This window comes from Pseudopodoces humilis, chromosome 21, assembly GCF_049639895.1.
Source record: "Pseudopodoces humilis isolate 2021_Gansu_Grassland_sample_001 chromosome 21, ASM4963989v1, whole genome shotgun sequence".
NCBI lineage: Eukaryota > Metazoa > Chordata > Aves > Passeriformes > Paridae > Pseudopodoces > Pseudopodoces humilis.
Window position 1 is genome coordinate 10,797,388 of NC_142220.1, and position 19,664 is coordinate 10,817,051.

General features: G+C 52.5%; 2 protein-coding genes across 5 annotated transcripts in view; one reads left to right on the plus strand and one right to left on the minus strand.

Moving 5' to 3' along the window:
• Window positions 1–7,425, plus strand: part of STX8 (syntaxin 8) — an 86,273-nt gene extending 78,848 nt beyond the window's left edge. For all 4 annotated transcript variants that reach the window (XM_088065485.1, XM_005530969.3, XM_088065487.1 and 1 more), the window contains one exon: window positions 6,356–7,425. In XM_088065485.1, the coding sequence (XP_087921611.1) occupies window positions 6,356–6,423 (68 nt within the window). In that variant the 3' untranslated portion in view covers window positions 6,424–7,425. The remainder of the gene's footprint in view (window positions 1–6,355) is intronic.
• A 2,977-nt stretch (window positions 7,426–10,402) lies between these two features.
• Window positions 10,403–19,664, minus strand: part of NTN1 (netrin 1) — an 85,438-nt gene continuing 76,176 nt past the window's right edge. The window contains exon 6 of the mRNA XM_005530949.3: window positions 10,403–14,098. Within this exon, the coding sequence (XP_005531006.1) occupies window positions 13,770–14,098 (329 nt within the window). The 3' untranslated portion in view covers window positions 10,403–13,769. The remainder of the gene's footprint in view (window positions 14,099–19,664) is intronic.

Below are 19,664 nucleotides of genomic sequence, written 5' to 3' on the forward strand. Positions count from 1 at the left end.
CTCCTGTCCCTGCTCCTGCTCCTGTCCCTGCTCCTGCTCCTGCTCCTGCTCCTGCTCCTGCTCCTGTTCCTGCTCCTGCTCCTGCTCCTGTCCCTGCTCCTGCTCCTGCTCCTGCTCCTGCTCCTGCTCCTTGGTGTCCTTGATGTAAGGGAAAGGAAGCCCGAGAGTTTGGAGGAAGGACAGTTGGAAACTGTGTGTGTGTGCTTGTTTAATTAAATAAAAGGGGAAGAAAAATAAGCCACATGCAAAGAAATCCAGTAAGCACATCTGCCGATGACCTTTGGGGCTGGAAAGAGTCTGATGATGGTGTGGGGCCAAGCAAGGAAAGTCTGTGAAGTCACTCCAGAAGAACAGAAGGAAAAACCATGAGGATGTTTCCAGTTTGGGGCTTGCTGGGGGCTGGGTGATCTGCACAGCTCTTCCCACCCCTCAGAACAGGCAGAGATGAGTTGAGGTTGCCAGTTCTGGGTTGATCTGGGGTTTTGGGGATGGGGAGTCACCTGGTGAAGCTGTTGCCTGCTCTTCATGATGGTGAGTCCAGGAAATGATTTTGTTAGCCAGTATTCTTGCAGAAGGTGTTCAGGTATGGATTGCTTTAAAGCTCTCTGGTTCAGCCATTGTCTCAGAGGTACATGAACCATTTCTCCACCATTGTCCTCTCCCAGCTACCTGCTGCTATTTAAAGGAGATACAAATTTAGCTCAAAGTGTTCCCTTTCCCACAGACTCCTCTGAAAGTTAAAACTTGTGACAGTTTAGTTCTTGCTGTGCTCTCTCTTGCCTTGTCTTCAGCTCCAAACGTCTTGCATGTCTCTGAGCTTCTCTTCTGGTGGCTCAGAAGATAAAATAATTCAAATTTCCTAATTTCCACAGGAAACTTAACCTTTGAGCTGCCCTTCCTGACTTCTGGTTGTCAGGGCAGTGCAGGAGGCTCAGGAATTGTTTCACAGCCACACAGTCAAATGTGGCCCCTCAAACCATTGGAGCTGAGCCTTCCAAAGGCAGGAGATGACCTTCCCATGGAGCAGCTGAGCATCAGGGGTGCTGAATGTCAGCAGCAGTTGGAGGCTGTGACCAAAGCCCCGAGCTGTTGGTGAGGTTGGGTTTGTGCCACTCCTTGAAGGAATTTGGGATTTCAGTGCAGTTGTGCTTGGAAGCAGTTCAGGGCATTACCTGGCACACGTCCGTAATGTGAAAATAGATTAAAAAAGAAGCAAATTGAAGTATAACAATGGTGGGTTAAGAGAAACACTTATCTCACTTCCCTGCCCTCAGCCAGGCTGCACATGGGGTTTGGAACCCGAAGTTTGGGATTAATTGTAAAGGTTTGGGTATAAACTCACCCCATGCTGCTTCTGGGGCTCATCTGATGTTTGTTTTCTGATAGTGGTGGTTCTCATCCTGCTGGCTTCAGCCACACTTTGCCCACAGCCCCTTCTGACAGTGACCTGAGGCATCTCCAGGCCCTGATCAAAGCTTGTGTTAGCACCAAACTCATCTGTCTGCCCCAGAGGGAATCCTGCCTCCAACCTGAGATGACCAAACCCCACAAAAATGCAATTTCTAGCCTGAAGTAATGTTGACTGAGGAGTTAATGTACATAAACAAAGTCTGCACCTTTCCCTCAGATAAATCGTTTCTTCAGGTTAATCTGGCCTCGCATGAACAGCTCCAAATGTGCAATAACTCATAGACCAAGAGTATTTTCATCTTACATAGGAATGACCTGTGCTTTTCTTTCTTCCAAATAAGGAATTAATAATGCAAGAGTTGTTGTTTCCAACCAGCTCAGCTTTTTTGAGAGGCGTCTTTTTTTCCCTCCTCTAGACCCAATGAAACACGTGAACATTTGGAGCCTTTAATAACCGCTCACCGAGCCTGGTCTTGATTTCTCTGGGAACTGCCAATGATTTTGATGTCAGGGCTGAGAGGTACAATTGTAGTGTTAAATTTCTCGAGGCAGAGCAGTTGAAAAGGAAGGTCAAAAGCAATAAGGGCCAGGTTCCTCTGGGTGGGTGGGGGTGTTGGGGAAGGAGCGTTTCCCCGGCCCTCTCGCCCAAGAAAACGTTTGGCTGTCACAAAACTAATAAAGAAAAGCCTCCAGAGAGGTGGGTTCAGTGCTGCAGGTGTAGGAATCGGGGCTGTATTTACACACAAGGCAGCTTAATAGCGTGGGATTTCTGCTCAAGTGCTTCTTAATGCAACACAAATTGAATACCCGGCACAGGGAAAATGTTAGAGGGAAAGGATTTTTATGGCTTTTTGGGGGAGAAAGTGTTTGGCTCTTTTCTTAGGGAACATAAAGGACAGCAAGATGGATTTCTTGGGGTGCTTGCCATGTGAAAATAGTGCTTTAGGTATGTGCAGAGGGTTCAGAGCCAGCCTCCAGGCTGGTTCTCTGCTGCCTCCAAAAGCAGGGCTTTGAAGGGATTTGGGCAGGGTTTCTGCCATATATCTGGCAACACGGGCTTAAAATTAACTTACTGAAACAGCAGATAAAATTTGGTTTCTTTAAAACTGTGATATTAAATAGAAGTCCTCGAGGAAAGCAGCCAGGCTCTGCAGCTTCTTGCTGAAGCTCCCATCCTTGCCCTGCCTCTCTGCTGCCCTATAAAACAACGATTATGTGTTTATAAGTTACTGCTCCGTGTCCCTTATAAAAGAAGACTTATTCATAAACTTCTGGATAGACAGTTCTATGGGAATATAACTTCCTTGGCCTGAACCAAGCTGCTTTTTCCAGATAATGTAATGCTATACAGGCTCTTTAAAATCTGAGCATGCTATTTATTATTATTTTATCATCTATAAAAGACACCAGTGTTGGACCTGGGAATGACACTACATTCAAATCAGCAGGAAAGATAGGGAAAACCCCAAGGACAGCTGCTGTTCCCAGAAACATTCACTGGCAGGGTGCTGGGGGATGCTCAGGGTGTTGCAGGGCTGCCTTCCCTGCACCTCCTCTCTGCAGGCACAGAGCCAGGGCACTGCCACAGGCACATCTCATTTTTGGGGTGGGATTTGCCAGATGCAAGCTGGACATTGTTGAAATGGGCTTGGATGCAACTTTGCAGCTTCTGAAGCCAGGGCAGAGGACTTGGCCACACACACACACAAATGCACATGCCTTGGATTTTATTTTTTTTATGGGCTGAAATCAGCATTTACTTCAGTCCCCAGGACCCAACCAGCACGTGGCTGTGTTTGCTCTCTGAATATCCTGAATCCTGAGCCCAGGGAGCCATGCAGCTCACCGAGGACAGCCCCTTCCCAAGGCTCCAGCCTTTGGGGATGGGATCACATGGGTCAAACCTGTCCAGAAAAGAGATGCTCCCTGTGGGGAGGGGCTGCCCCAGCAACCTGCTCCCAGGCTGGAAGGGAATCCAGGGCTGGGTGCCCATGGAGAGGGGACATCACTCCTCACCCCTGCCCTGGTCACCGAGGTACCAGCTGGGGTGGACATTCCTCTCCTGGATGCCCTCCAGGTGGATTTGGACCTCGGGGTTTTGCTTTTCTGTGTGAACCCAAGCTGGAAAGTGGGAAGGGTGTCTGTGAGGAATCCCAAACCAGTAACCCTGAGAGCTGCCAAATCCTGGGGAGAGGGAATGGCCTGGGGGCTTGGGCTGGTGTGTTCTGTGAACCCCAGCTCCTCTGCTCTCAGGGCTGGACAGAGCAGCTGAGACAGGCTAAAGAGCACTATTGGCCTAAATTACATGCAATTTAACCTTTTCTTTCTGTCCTGTATCGGGAAGTGGGATTTTTATTTGGAAAAGGTTTGGTGAGATGTGGAGCATTGAATGGCCCTGAGGCAGGGACTGGGGTATGAGGTGAGCTCAGCAGTAACATCAGCCCCTGCAGAGCCACTGAGTGCCAGCGTTCCAGGAATGCTGGGGACATCCCCATCCTGCCAGGGAACCGGGAATGTGCTCCCTGCATTCCTGCCCTGCTCCTCAGATCAGCAGCTGGATCAGCAGCTGGATCAGCAGCTGGAGCACTGCCCCAGAGCCTTTAGCAGAGGGAGCTTCAGGAGCATGGCATTTACTCCAGCCTGCTGGAATTGTTTGCTCTGTGATTGCACAGAGATTTCTGTTTCCCACCTTGCCCTGAGATGCAGTTTGGGTTTGCATTCCTGGCGCTGTTTCCTTTTGCACGAGAATATTTTCTTTGTTCTCTTCTGACTCCTGTTAACTTTAAGAATGGCTTTGATTCCTGAACTTCTCTTTGAGGGCTGCTTGTCAAGGGGAATATTTATATTTCATAGTACTTGAACAGAAAAAGGCAGAGCAGGCAGGGACCTCAGAATGCAGAATTCCTGTCAGATCCTATCCACAGCTTTTGCAGGGAAAGAACGTGAAACACCCAGGTTTAAAACCTTCAGATCCTTCTAATCTTCTGTTCTGTGGTACAGGGGGGAAGAAATGTGTGTAACATCTGGTCTGTATCATGCAAGAGGTGCTTTGAGACGTGTGTGCTCCTGGTTTGGGGTCCCTGGATCAGCAGCTCTGCTGCTCCCACCTCAGCTGGGACAAGGACAGCACTTGGCTTTTTGGCTCCAGGTTTTTAATGCCAGTCTTTTTCCAGGAGTGAAAGGAGGTTTATTTCATTTTGCTGTCCCCTCTCTCAGTGCACTGACTGAGCCCTGCAGTTCCCTCACTCAGCATTGCCCATTAGCAATTCTTTATTAGTCCCCCACCTTCCCCTCTTCCTGCTGGGGAATAATTTGGGGTTTATGTGCAGTTTTTCTTGGGACTCATCAAAGAATAATTACACCCCATTAAGTCCCCTCTGTATCATTACTAATTCACACCTATGGAGTATTTTCCAAGCAGCTGATCTCGGTTGTCTCTTAATTGCTGCAGTCCATAAACTCTGTTACGCTGAAACTGTGTGAAGGATTTGCACCCTCTAAAACTTCTCCCTCCAGTGCAAAACATAACAGAGAATCGGAATGTGGCAGCTTTATCAGATCTTACTTCTTCCCTATTTAGGCAAATTATTTGCTTCTGGCTCTGTTGAAAACTCCATAATGTATATTAAGGTGTAAAAAATACGAGACTGAAAGGGTGAGAAAGTTGTGGCTGCTCAGTCTGGGGAAGAGAAGGCTCCAGGGAGAGCTCAGAGCCTCCTGCAGGGCCTAAAGGGGCTCCAGGAGAGCTGGAGAGGGACTGGGGACAAGGGATGGAGGGACAGGACACAGGGAATGGCTTCCACTGCCAGGGGGCAGGGCTGGATGGGATCACAAATGGTTTCAGCTGAGCATTAAAGAAAAAAATACTGTTGGTGGCAACTCTTATTTCCCTGGAAAAAAAAAATAAATCCTGGCCCCCTGGCAGAGGAACAGTTTCTGCACAGAAAACATGACACTATTTACAAAAAGCAGTGTCTAATATCCTTTTCCAGCTTGGAAAGAGGAGTTTATTTCAATACATCCTTTTTTTAATTGGCATGAGCTGGACTTGAAAATACCGTAAGTGGTTGAGTAATAGTCCTCAGTGAGCAGAGCAGAGGAAGGGACAGATTTTCTGCTCTTGGAACCCTCTGTATTCCCTCAGCTCAGGCAGGGAGACAGCACGCAGCAGATACTGAACACAAATAAAAGCCTCTTAATTAAAAGATCATTTAAGCCCAGGGAATGCCCATGGGTGTGATGCCACTGCCCAGCACAGGGATCCAGCTGGGTGAGGAGTTTGTTTATTGGGGGTGGTTTGGGAGGTGGATCCAGAATGTTCTCACTAAAACATTTCTCCCTTTCCTCTAAAAAATGGGAGAGAAAGGGGAGAGTTCCTGCTGAGAAACGGGAGTTAGGGGAAGTGGATCTCATCTTGTAAAATCTCATTTGTCGTTAACTTCTGCAGGGATCCAGGGGGTTTTGGGGCAGGATGGGGCACACGGAGCCACGGGCAGAGGTGGGGCAGAGCACTGTGGGATCCCTGTTTCCCCAAGTCAGGTACATGCCTGAGAGCCCAGCTCTGCACAGAGTTCTGTCTGAAAGCAGGAGCTCTTTGTGTTGGAAACAATTTCCTGGCGCAGTTTGGATTTCCTCCTCACTAATCCTTTGCCCCAGTGGGATGGTACAGAGGGATTCCAGCAAAGCACAACTGGCCTGGCTGTGAGTTAAACATCCCTTGATGACAGATGTTGGGGTGGGAAGATACCCCACAGGCACTGCTGGATTTGAAGGGTCAGGAGGAGAAGGAGCCGCTCTGCCAGCCTGGGGTTTGGGTCTCTGCTCAGGGCCTGGCAGGGGTGGGCAGGGGGAACCCTTCCCAGCTGGGAGCAGGGGGAATTTAATCGTAGAAACCCATTTGTAAATGAGAAAGGCAGCAGCCTAATCCTTGTTGTGTCTCCTGCAGGGATGCTGGTGGTGATCGTGCTGCTGCTCATCGCCATCGCTGTGGTCGCGCTCTGGCCCACGGGTTAACCCCGACCCCGCCAGAGCAGCTGCTCCACGGGAGCACCAGGGCTCAAGGGAGGCTCCTGCCATGTGCAGGGACCTTCTGTGCTGGGAATAAACTCCATCCTTGGGAATAAACTCCATCCTTGGGAAGAAACTCCATCCTTGGGAAGAAACTCCAGAGCTGGGAATTCACTCCACAGCAGCAGGCTGAAGCAGCGTCCACCAGACATCCGCTCGGAGCACGGCTGAGGAGCTCTGTGGGATCTGGAGGATTGCAGTGGGAAAAGAGGATTTCATCCCACTCTTCCCACCTCCCTCTGGCACTCAGGCAGCTGCAGCTGTAGGATGGAGCCACCTCTCCTGCATCTGCACCTGGGGACACGCTGCTGCTGCTGCCCTGCCCATCTCCCTGAGCTCAGACATCCCAGGCCTCCAAACACCGAAATCCTGGAGTGCTCTGGAGAACAGCAACACTCCCCTGCTTTGGGATCCCTTCTTCTGAGAGAAAATGCTCCATGGTTTCCAAGGAATAGCCTTGGGGAATGACTGCACCTGGATTCTCACAGGATGGGAAGCAACAGCCCTGCAGGACTGCTGTGGGCTGCCCAGAATCACTGGAGATTGGGTCAGTGCTCAGCTCATGGGGGAGGTATTGATCTCCAGGGATAGTTATTGGTGAGTTATTGATCTCCAGGGATGGGAGTTAAGCAGCAGCAGGACTCAGCCCAGCCTGTGAGAATGGAGAGCTTTGCCCTCGTGTGCTCCCCAGGGGCTCTGCCAGCCTGGCCTCGGGACATGCACCAGAATTAACGTCCTCACTGAGCTCTGTCTCTTCCTTTGACAGCTTCTTACACCCTTCTACAGCTGAGAGAAAGGGTTACCTATTTCAAAACTAATGAAAAAGAAGTATTAAATGTTTGCTTCTGGCCAAGAGAATAATTATTTTGTTACACATGCCGGTTTGATTTCAGGATTAATAGAGCAAGCAATAAGTACTGATTAAAGCTGATCCATTTATATACAGTTTCTCTGCCTGAGGGTTTATTGTTTCTACTCTCTTGTGTTGTCTGTGAATGATTTATCCAACGCTGCTATATCCTGAGAGCTGGTCTGGAGAAGGAAAAGAGCAATTTCTGTCAGACTTTGTGTGTATTATGACAGATCTGTGAGATTGGCAAGGGCTGGCCCTCACCTGCACTGGTGGTGTCTCCTTTCACAGCTCTCACCTGGCTTTGGCACTCATTTCCCTGTGCCCACACAGCACATCCAGCACTGCTCTGGGAGGTGGGAACCAGGCTCTCCTGCTGCTGGCTCCCCTCTTGACTGGCACAAATCCCTTTTGCCCTTCTGGGCTCGGTTTCCCCAGACTGGGACTTGCCCCTTTTGTTAAAGGTTTGGTAAGTGCAGGTCACCTTCACTCATCTCCTTGCAGGGTGCAGGTGTTGGCTGGAGTTTGGAGCCCAGCTCCAGGCTCTGAGGATGAGAGCCATGGAAATAGGTGGAGTTTTGCAGGAAGCAGAGGTGGGGAGCTCATGGGACACATGGAATACACGTAATCCCAGAATGATTTGTATGGGAAGGACTTCAAATCCCATCCAGTGCCACCACTGCCATGGGCAGGGGCACCTTCCACTGGCCCAGGTTGCTCCAAGGCCTGTCCAGTCTAACCTTGAACATCCCCAGGGATCCACGGGTGCTGCAGTGTCCTGCAGCTGTGGGAGCTGTCCCCTGGAGCCAGAGAGTGTTTCCCTGTCTTTGTGCTCCTGGGGAGGGCATGGGGGTGACAGAGAGGAACTTGGTGGTGAGAAAGGCCCTGAGATCCAGCTGTGCCCCCTCCAGCTTCAGCCAGGGCCCTGTGCCCATGCTCAGCCCGTCCTCAGCACTCAGAGCTGCAGGAGAGACTGGAGGTTGGAGCTCCTCCAGAGTCTTCCATGGGCTCTGCTGGAGAAAACCCTGGAAGCCTTTACAGTGCAGCCCAGGCTGTGCCTGGCCAGTTTTCTTGTAGAGATGCTTCAGCGTGTGGCTGTCACAGAGGGGAGGGACAAACAGAGGTGGTCTCGTGTCCTCTGGTTTTCAAGTGACAGGGCAGGGGTTCATGGATGAACCTGAGTTGATGAGTTCATTGTTGATGTCAGATTTGAAATGGAGCTTTAAGCAGGGCTGCTCCAGCTGGAAACGAGGAAAGGCTTTGGAGAGGAGATCCAAATCTGTGCATTCCTGCAGCTCTGCGGAGGGAGCGACACCGGGAATATTTCTGGAGCTGTTCCTCAGCAGCAGCCTCTGAGCCCAGGGCAGGATTCCACTCCCAGCTCTGGAGCAGCCCCGTGGATCTACAGTGGCAGCAGGAGAGCAGCAGGGTTTGTTCAGATGAGACCATGGGCCTGGGCTAATTAAAGCTGTCAGTTCTGGAGGGAATTCCGGCTTTGTTTGAATTCCCAGGACACGCAGGATGGACGTGTTGCTCATCCTGATCAACGTTCCACAGGGACTTTGTTCTGGCCGAGGTTTTCAAAGGTCCCTTCTGACCCGCTGGGTCCTCCAACACATTTTTCCTGTGAGCGCCTGGGAAGGATGGAAACTCCAGGATTGCTCGTTGTGCTGGAGAACAAAGAGGTTCTCAGCCTTGCCCTTTAGGTAACATTTAAAGTGTGGTGTGGGTGAGGAATTTTATTAAAAAGCAGTGGATTTGGCAGCGCTCTGCTGTGTGCAGGGAAGCTTTTCTGTCTCCCTGCCCCACTAAAGAAAAAGGAAGGTTAAAATACGAGAGACGCCGGGGTTTGGCTCTGAGCAGCGGCGGTGGAGAAGCCAACCTGGAGTGGCTTCTGCAAGCAAAGAACCTCCTGGAATGTGCCCAGAGACACCCCAGGTGTCGCCTTCCCTGCCACCTCCTCCATTTCTCTGCTGCAGGACGTGCTCAGGAGTTCAGCTGCTTCCAGCTATAGTTTCATCAAAACTCCCAGGGCTGGGGGCAGGTCTGGTGTGTGCAACAGGGATGTCCCAGTGCCCTGGGAAAAATCCCCACCTCCTGCATGAGAACAGGGATCATCAAATGCTGGGCATTTTCACATGCCCTGATTCCTGGTGTGAGCTCAGTGCATGGATGGCTCCTCTCCCACACTGCTGCCTGTGGGACCAAGCTGGGAAAACCACTCCAGGTCCAGCCCTCCGTGGGAAAAACCTCATCCCCCTCTTTCCAGAGCCACTGTGTCACCTCTGGACAAGTGGCCACCTGCAATCTGGGAAGCCCATTTGCCCCTCAGAGCAGAGGGCTGGCACTTGTGACCCATTTGTCTCTGCAATAAAGATCTGAGATTTCCACCCCCTATGATGTTTTTGGATTCATAAATTCCCGGCACTGCAGAAGGCTCAGGTCAACTGGGCTGACCCCAGCACTTGGCAACACCTTTTGCTTGGATTTTTGTCCCTGGAAATGTTTTGCTGCCTCAGTTCCCCCCACCTCCATCTCTCCATGTGTCGGTGCCACCAGTCCTTGCCTGGGCTGGGCTCCGGCAGCGCTGACCCTGCTGATCCTGGGATGGAGCTGATGGAGCCCTGAGCCCTGCAGAGGATGGGCAGGAAGGGCCAGCACTGCTGAGCAGCCTCTGGACAGGACAGAAATGGGTCCAGAGTGGGGTTGGCAGCTTTCCTGACTCTGAACTTGGGCTGTCCCCACACCTGTCCCCCAGCTGTGGCTGGGGTCCCACTGCAGGGCACAGCTGAGCCCACAGGGGCCGGTGGGGACCCCCCATGCCACCCACCCACGGTGACCCCTGTCCCCAAGGCCATGTGGCCACTGCCTGGGGGTGCTGGGTGACAGGGCTGGGGCTGCCAGTCACAAAGGGCTGACAGCTAGGGGGTGGAGGGGACACCGTCACTTCCTTGCCCAGGTCCTTGTCCCACAGGCTCACTGAGCAATGGGGTGGGAAAAAGCAGAAATTACTGGATATTTTTACAGTTTACAAGAGTTTATTCAACTGGTTTCTGACTTTAGTTCTACCGAGGGGGTGCTGAACAGTTACAAGCTCCTTCGGGTGAATTACAGCCGATCTAATGAACAAACAAACAAAAGGGGAGAAAAAAAGGGAAAAAAAAGAAACAACTGGGAAAAACAATAAGAAAATCCACAACTTTTTCACGTGTCATTAAATATATTCATATATAATAACCATAATATATTAGTATGCATTGTAAAGAAACATCGCCCAAAGCAATCTGCCATGGTCATAACTAAACAACATTTACAGTTCAAGATATTAACAGAAATAATAAAATAAAATAAAAAAAAAAGATTTGACAAAAAAAAAACAACCCCAAAACGAACACAGGTTTGTGAGGGGATGAGGCAGGGCAGGGAGGGGGCACGGACACGACGGAACGAACAGAAACGAGACCAAGCGACTTCGGTCGGGTGCTACGGTCAGTGATGATTGTTTTGGCATTTCAGCTGCTCTCTGAAGCCTCTGCAGGCACCAGAGCCCCTTTCTGGCCACCCCACTGTCCTCGGGGTCCCCACTCCTGTCCCCAGGGCGATGGGTGGGCACTGGGTTCTTTGCTGTCCTCCTGGAGATGTCCTAGAGCAGGGCTGGCTGCAGGGAGGAGCTGCACCTCTGGACCCCGAAATGGGGCTGCTCTGCCCTGCCAGCAGAGGCTGTTCCAGTTGCACCAGTTCCAGCAGCAGCTCCTGCAGGTCAGGAGCACATGAAGGGCACTGGGTGGAGTCAGGGGCTTTGCTTGGTCTGACTGGAAAGCACAAAACTCCAGCAGGAGTGGAGGGACAGGTCCTGGTGGGACAGGCTGAGGACTTCCCTCCTGTGCCAGGATCCAGGTGTTGTGCCAACTCATTTCCCTCTGAGTCCCCAGGTTGTGTCAGTGCCTGGAGGGGTCTGGCCGTGGGATGCGGGGGTGGGGGGTCTTCTGCAGCCTCCAGGACGAGTGGGAGCAGGGGAGGGGCTGGAGGGTGTCCCTGGGGGGTTTGGGGTGTCCAGGCCGTGCTGGGGAGGGTGGCTGTGCTTGACAAGGCTGGAAACTGGGAGTGTTGGGTGTCCAAGTTTGCCATGGGCAGTTCCTGAGTCCCCACGTCCCCCGGCCTTTCCTTCCTGCTCTCCATGAGAACTGGCTTTGGGTTGGGTTCTGTTACTTTTAGGCACCATTTGAAGGTTGGAGACGTCTCGGTTCCCTGGGGATGTGCTGTCCCCAGCTTTGGGGCTCCCTGGCAGCAGCTGACTGCAGGAGAGCATCCAAGCCCCATTTGAGGACTTTAAGCCTCCATTTAGACACTTGAGGTCAGATTTTATCCTTCAGAACCTGGTGGCTTCACTTCCCTTGGCTGCAAACCCATCAGCTCTCCTTGAGCTCTGAGATAAGAAAAACCAAGTCCAGTTTGGGAAAGGGGAGAAAACACAGACTGGGGAGGTGTGGGGGGAGTTGCTTGATGTGCAAGGTTGAATTTTTCTCCTAACACCCAGATTAATTCTGGGGGCCTTGTGGTGGCAGGGGAGGCTCAGCAGAGCTGGATCCCTCTGGGTGGTGTCTCCAACAGTCCTGGGAGCCTCCTCTTTGCACCTATTTACATGGCTGCCCTGCTTTATGGTGGTTTATGTCATTATATAAATATTGTCAATTGCTATAAAACAAGGCAAAACCACTGGAAAATGTCATAAAAGAGATGTTTCCAAGTTTCCTAAAAGGAAAAATATCGGGGAGGTTTTGCTTTTCATAGCGACTAATGTTTGCTTCTCCTCCAGGTACCATCCTGCCCTCCCTGCCTTCCTGCCCCAGCTATTCCCGGTCTCCATGGATGAGGTGGAATTGGATATTCCCATTCCCCATGGGCTGGTGTGGTAGGGGAGCAGCCTGGCACGGAGCTGGCAGCTCCAGAGCCAGTCCTGCCTGCAGGGTGCCCCCGGGAAGATGCTCCAGCCTGAGGTGAGGCAGCCTCCACTGTGCTCAGTGCGTAAATGACTGGAAATTGGGAATTTTCAATTGGCTCTTTCTCCCCCCAGCAGAAGGAGGAGAGCTCCAGGTGGGTCACATCTTGCTCCTGGTTGAGACCCCTTCCCTGGGCCGGTCCCTGCCCTGTGTGGGCTCTACTCCAGCCAAGCCTCAGAGCTTTGCACTGGCCCCACTGCCCATGGGGACAGTCCCTGGCACCCTCTGCTCCCCACTTTGTCTCCAAGCCCTTTCACAGGGGTCTCAGGGGGATGCAGCTCCAGAGAGAGCGAGGGCAGAGCTGCTGTGGGTTTGGGAGAGCTGCCCGAGTCTGGGAGTGAAACCAGCCAGGACCTTGGTGTCACCTACAGGGATTTTTCTACCATCTGAGGGTTCCTGGTGTGCTGACAGCAGCAGAGGGGACCAAGCCCATGGAGGAGGTTCAGGGGTGGCCACAGTGGAGATTCAGGAACTGAGATTGGCAGGATCTTCCAGGGCACTTTGTGGGAACTGGACGCTGACTCATTCTTTGTCAGGTCTGGGTGTTTCCTTGGGGATCCTGGTTACTGACTCCTCACCTGTGAATGGGTGGCTGGAGGGGGACAGGGCACGCTGTGGGCTCACACTCCTTCAGTGTGCTGGGGGCAGCATCCTCAGGGTCAGGGGCTGAGCACGGAGCCATTCCCAGAGTTATGCACAGCAGAAGTCACCCATGAACATTGTCCCCTTGTGGCTGTGCCTACTGTGGGCCCAGAGCATCATCACAGCTGGAGACCTCGGCCGCCCCAGGCACCATCAGTGGGTGGTGGCCACGGCTGTCGGATACCAAAGGCCTCCAAGACCCCGTCCGCCGATCCTCGGATCTGTCCTCAGCAAAAGTCTCGGTTTAGTTTCCTCTACAAGAACTGTCTCCATCAGCCTAAGTTGCAAATACGTATTTTGGGGATGGGGAGTTAATTTCCAGCGGTGCTGTTGATTAGTTTCTTACAGGGTGGATGTGCCCATGCCGTGCTTTGGAGGCAGCAGATGTTGGCAGCTGGAAGGCAGTTTGGTGGCTCTGAGTTCTTCAGCAACGGGGCAGGAGAGAGCTGGGGGGCCCCAGGTGCTGCACGCCCGCACGCCACTTGTGGGTTCTGTCCGTGCGTGCAATCGGGTTTCGTTTGGTCCTGTTGGGTTCTGTTGGGTTTTGTTGAATCCTGTTGGGTTTTCTTGGGGTTTTCTTGGGTTCTGTTGGGTTTTCTTGGGTTTTCTTGGGTTTTTTTGGGTCCTGTTGGGTTCTGTTGGGTTTTGTCTTCCCTGGAATACGAGCTGCAAGCCCAGTCCCCCCCAGCCGTGGCCACTGTCCCCCTGTCCCCCCAGCCCGCCCTGGCAGCCGGTCCCTGCCCGCCCCAGCTCTACACAAAGCAGCATGCACAGTCAGTCTCTCCTCTCCTCCTCCTCCTTTAGGCTTTCTTACACTTCCCCTTCTTCTCCCGCTGCTGGAACTTCCGGAGCCGCCGGGCCCACGTGTCCCGCCACTGGATCACCAGGCTGGTTTTGTCTGCAATGATGCCACTCTGGTCGGGGGAGTCCTCGTTGTTGCCCAGCAGCAAATATTTCTTCATGGGCTTGATTTTGGGGCACTTGCAGGCTATGTCCTTGGAGTGGATCCACAGGGTCTGGTCTCCGCGCCGGATCCGGTTGCTGCCTTGTTTGTAGACAGAGATGATGTTCACCGTGAACTTCCACCAGTCCGCGTTCTTCTCTGCTTTCAGGACGTGGATCTGGACAGCTGGAAAACAGCAACACACAGGCAAGAGAGGAAAACACGTTACTGTTCGGGCTGGTGAGGAGAAAATCAGCTTCAAGCCTTACCTAATGGGTTGTGTGAGGAAGAGGGATTTTGCAGCAGCCAGGGGTTGTGGATGCCCCAAAATTCTGCCCCCAGGCCATCCCCAAGAACAGGAGCAGTCAGTCCTGCATCTGAGGGTCCCAGCAAAGCTTCCAAGAGCACCAAAGGCTTGGGAGATGCTCTCCAGCTCTGCATCTGGCAGAGTCACAGAAACCTCTCTGCAAGTGTTAAATGGCAGCACTGGGCTCCAAGGAGATCTCCCAGTGTCCTGGCAGAGGACTAGGAGACCACCAGCCCCCACAGCCAGACTGAGGTGGGAGGACAACTATGATCCCTGCACAAGGTGATGATGATGATGGTGGTGATGATGATGATGATGACGTTTTCCAAGCCCATGGCTGATGCTGTGTAACCTCCTCTGTAGCCATGAACTGAGGAAACCTCAGCCCTCCACCACTCCAGCCTCTGCTCTTTCCTGGAATCGGGCTAAAAATCAGCTTCCAGGAAAATACTTTCCCCAGGCAGGGCCTGCCCATCCCTCCTGGGTGTGTTTGCCAGCTGTGGGATGAGGAATTCCCACCAGAGGGAAATCCCAGGTGAGGATGGTCTGGCTGGCAGAGCAGGAAGGGGCCAGGCTCTGCACAGGCTGGCACAGCACAACCACAAAGAGCTTTTTTAGCCAAATCATTGAGCTTTTCCCTTTTTCCCCACTCTTCCCTCCATGCCCTGGGAGCTATAACCCCCTGCCCATTCACCTGCCTGTCTCAGCTGCCTGGCTGAGCCCCAGTGGGGCCAATCCTATTTGTATAAATCAACAGAGGGAGAAGAAACGTCCCAAAACCTCAGGGAAAACTCTGCCATTTGCCTTGTAACAGTCCAGTTTTCCCCCCTGGGTTGGTGGTGAAGGAGCATCCCCCTGTCTCTAAAACCAAGTGATTCCAGACTCCGGGAGGAAGCAGCCTAGCACAGCTTTTTAACACGTTGCAAAATATATGGGGTATATTTCTTCAGAGCATGTCATGGAGGCCAGATGCTTTCATTAAAAAAAAAGGGAAAAAAGGGAAAAAAAACAACCCTAAGCTCTGACTGTGTATTTCCCTGTCTGGTGTGAAGGTAACAAAATGTGAAGAGTAGCCAACTTTTATTTTTTGGAAACAAATCTTTCCAAAAAAGCTTAAACCTTTGACCTGCCTGGGTCCACACTGACAAAATGGAGAAAATGAATGAAAAGGAACTGGAGAGAGGTGGTTACAGGAAACTCTGCTCTAAAACACACAGTCTGTATTTTTTTTTTCTGTCAAGGCCCCCGTCTCTTATTTTTTCCCTTTTTATTAATGAAGTGGAAGGAGTGAAAGCTTTGAGGAAGGCTTGGCTGGCGCAGCCACAGCTGCCTGCCCTGACAGCCAGATTTCTGCCCATAGCTTCACATCCAGTTCCTCCTGAGCTGGGTTTGGAGCCCAGCTTTAGTGGTGCTTGCCTGGGTATTTCAGTGGTGGGGTGGGACCAGCACCTCCAGCATCTCCCAGGGGACACAGGACACGAAGAGAGGCAGGAAGGGGCCAGGGTGAATTTTTGGAAGCCCAAGCTGGCTCCCCTGGGGAAATCGCCAGGGATTTAAGGACTCCCTTCCCATGAAGGAGGTTTCAGTCCCTTCCAGATTTGGGGCTCTGGCTCAGCTGTGTCCCCCCAATCCAAAGCTGGCTTTGGGGCTTGCTGTTGTCCTTCATCTGCCCTCTCCTGGGACAAAGCTTGGCTTTGTGCTGAGCTGCTCTCACTTGGCTGATGTTCCCATGGAAGCCCTGCTCTCAGGTCTACCCCTGGAAAAACATCCCTGGCAGAGCCCCTGGGGCAGCAGGAGGTGATGGTTCCTCATGGGGATGGTTCTCCTTGCTGTGGTCCCCTGGAGCAGGAGAACAAAGCCAAAGGAGCAGCAGCTTCCATGGCTCCAGCTGGGGCTGGTGACACTGGTTTCAGTGAGGATGGGCTCTGGTCCACACTGGTGACACTGGTTTCAGTGAAGAGGGGATCCAGCCCAGCTCCTGATCGCACTGGTGCTTTGTGCCTGCTCTTCCCTGACCTTTGCAAACTTTGGGCAGCCGAGCCCTGGGGGGAATCTGGAGCTGCTGCACCCCAGGCACTCCCAGAGTTCCAGAGATTTTTCTCCAGGTTCACTTCCCTGCAGCCTGTTCTGCTCCCAAGGCAGCTCTCAGGCAGCAAAGGGGCCTGGGGAGCTGGGGGGCAGCTGGGGCTGCCCCATGAACCATATCCCACCTGACACTGATACTCCTGAACCTCAGATCCCACCTGGCTGGTGCCTTCCAGCTCTCAGCACACGATGGTTCTTTGGCAGAGGAAGGTGAACAAGTGGTCTCAGGCTGTGGGAGGGCAGGGGGGGTTCCCTGGTCCTCTCCTGCATCCCCAGAGCTCAGGGATGCTCCTGGCTCCTCGAGGCCTGGCTGGGAGCCTCCAGCCACAAGAAAGCCCCAAAGGCTGCAAGCTGGAGATAGCCCAGGGGTGGATGGTTTGATGTTAATAAAAATAAATCCCAGCCCAAAGCCTCAAAACAACGTTTTGGGCAGGGCAGCTGCTGAAGGCTGGGAGCAAAGCAGTGCCTTGCAGCATTCAGAGATCGTGAGTCAGAGCCCCAAAATCCTGAGGCTGCCATGAAAGGAGGGAGGCTGGGGAAAACCTAATTATTTCATTCTTTTTTTAATTTACATTTGGGGTTTGTGATAAATCTCCTGAGTTCAAGGCTTCCCCTGCTAAGGCTGACTCAGGGCTGGGCTGCAGGGCCAAATCTGTGCATCCTCTTGTGGAATCCTGGAATTTCACACATACCCCATGCACAGACCTGTCTGTGGGAGCTGCAGATCTGGGGACCATCACAGTGCTGGCCCCTGGGAAAGAGCCCAAGGAGTGGCAGTGGGAACAGAGCAGTTTGAGGGTATTTAATATGGCCAGGTGGAAGGGGGTGCTGGGGACAGCGGTGGCAGGCGCAGATGTCCCAGTGCAAGGCAGGGGTTTCCAAAGGCTTGGCTCCCCTCTCACTGCACAAGTGGAGTGCAGTCCATGTGGATTTTATTCCAACCAACAGCAAAAGGTGACCCCGACACCATCTGGGTTTGGGAATGTAAAGGGCTGTCTCCTCGCTGGAGCAAAGTGCTAAAATGTGAAATTCTTTTCCCCCCCTTTTTTTCAGTTTTTAATTTGTTTGGCAGCGGCTTTGCCTCGCTCCAGTTGCCAATTTCCTACTGGTTTAATATTGGAGATTTATGATCCCTAATCCCTGGGTGTGCCCTGCTGCTGGGGGACCCCTCACTGCCCCAGCTCTCTCCCTCAGCACGTGGCTCCAGCAGGGATTGCTCAGCTCCAGGGATGGGATTTCTCCACCTTCCAAGCAGTGGAAGGGGCTGCGAGTGCCAGGGTTGGTGCTTCCCCCCTGCCTCGGCTTTTTTTTGGGATTCAGGTTTTTTCTCCCCCCTCCCTCCCGCTTTTCAAGCTGCCTTTTGAAAACACGTTTTGCTTTTTTCCAGCAGCCCCTGCCAAGCTCCTCTCGACAAAGGGGGTGACTAAGAGAAGGCTCCACTGAAGGAAGGATTTTTTAACTTTTTTTTTCCAAGAAAGGGCAAAGTGAGCAGATGATCTCACCTTTCGGATGAGGATTCTGTTCCCTCCCCAGTGCTGGGATGGGGATGCAGGGCCGACATGGGAGCGATGCCTGGGACCACAGTGCTGGTACAAAAATGTGCCAGCATCATCCATGCAGGACCGGGCCCTGCTGCAGCACAGGCAGCTCAGAATCAGCGGCAAAACGGAGAAGGAAAAGCTCCAGGTTTCCTCAACCAAAGTCACACCCCACAGAGAGCGGAAAGATCCCCAAAATCGAGAGGAAAATGTGGTGCCTGAGGGGGTAAAGGATGTTCACACCTCACCCGGATCATCATCACCTGCTCTCATCAAATCCCCTCTCCTTTTGGGACTCTCCACGCTCAGTGGCTTCAGCCAGAATCCCTTTTGCTTTCCCGGGATTTAATTGCCCCCACCCCAGCAAACCCTTCCTCTCTCCCTGCTTTTCTGGGAGCTGAGTGGCCCTGCGCTCCCCCACGCAGCCAAAATAAACCCAGAAAAAGCTTTTCTGCCTCTGTTCCTGCCTCCCCCCGTCCCTGGATCTCCCGGCTTGCCTTCCCCTCCTTCTGTTTCACTCCAAATATTTGCACCCAAACCCATCTCGCGGGGGAAAAAAAGCCCAAATTAAAATAAAAAGAAAAAAAAACCACACCACAAACCCGACAAAAACAAACAGATACGAAAAATAAATAAGGGAAAATATCCCCTTTGAAAGGCTGAATGAAGCGGGGAGCTAAAAAGCCCCATTGAGGAGCGCGGGGCGGATGATAGCTCCCGATTGAGCCCGCGGGAGAAGGAACTCTGTTCAAGCTAATTAGGGCCTTTTAGGACATTCAGCCCAGCGATGCCAGCAGAACGGTGAGGAAAAGAGCCTCCTAATTGGCTTCCTGCTGGGGTGTCAGTCCCAAAGTCTTTATTATCCCTCCCTGCACCTTTTCAACCCTTTCTTCCCTCCCTGGCCCTGCTGCAAGCCTGGGCTGCCCCGGCATCGCTCACCCCGCTGCCTCACCGCCCTGGTTTGTCCTCAAAACACGAATTTGCCCTGGCTTTGGGGGACCCTTCCATGGCCAGGAGGGTCGGGTGGGAGCACCCCGGGGGCAGCACTGGGACAGTGTCCCCGCAGCTGAGCCAGCCCCAGCAATCGGCTCTGGCTCACTGGGGAGGCTGCACAAGTGATGCCGAGTGAGAAAAGAGAAGGAAAAGCTCTTTGCAGCTCCCCTAATCACCGCTCCAGCGGCATCTCTTCCCTGCTGACTGCTCCCTGCCTGGGACACCTCTGGAGCCACCCACACCTCCCCAGGGTCTGCTGGAGCCCACAGGGCAGCCTTAAACAAAACCAAGTGTGGCACCCAAACCTCCAACAAATCCAAATGTGAGAGTTACCCAAACCTCCAACAGATCCAGGTGTGTCACCCAAACCTCCAATGGATCCGAGTGTGTCACCCAAACCTCCAACAAATCCAAACGTGAGAGTTACCCAAACCTCCAACAGATCCAGGTGTGTCACCCAAACCTCCAATGGATCCGAGTGTGTCACCCAAACCTCCAACAAATCCAAATGTGACACCCAAACCTCCAACAGATCCATGTGTGTCACCCAAACCTCCAACAGATCCATGTGTGTCACCCAAACCTCCAATGGATCCGAGTGTGTCACCCAAACCTCCAACAAATCCAAATGTGACACCCAAACCTCCAACAGATCCAGGTGTGTCACCCAAACCTCCAACAGATCCATGTGTGTCACCCAAACCTCCAACAAATCCAAATGTGACACCCAAACCTCCAATGGATCCGAGTGTGACACCCAAACCTCCAATGGATCCAAATGTGACACCCAAACCTCCAATGGATCCAAATGTGACACCCAAACCTCCAA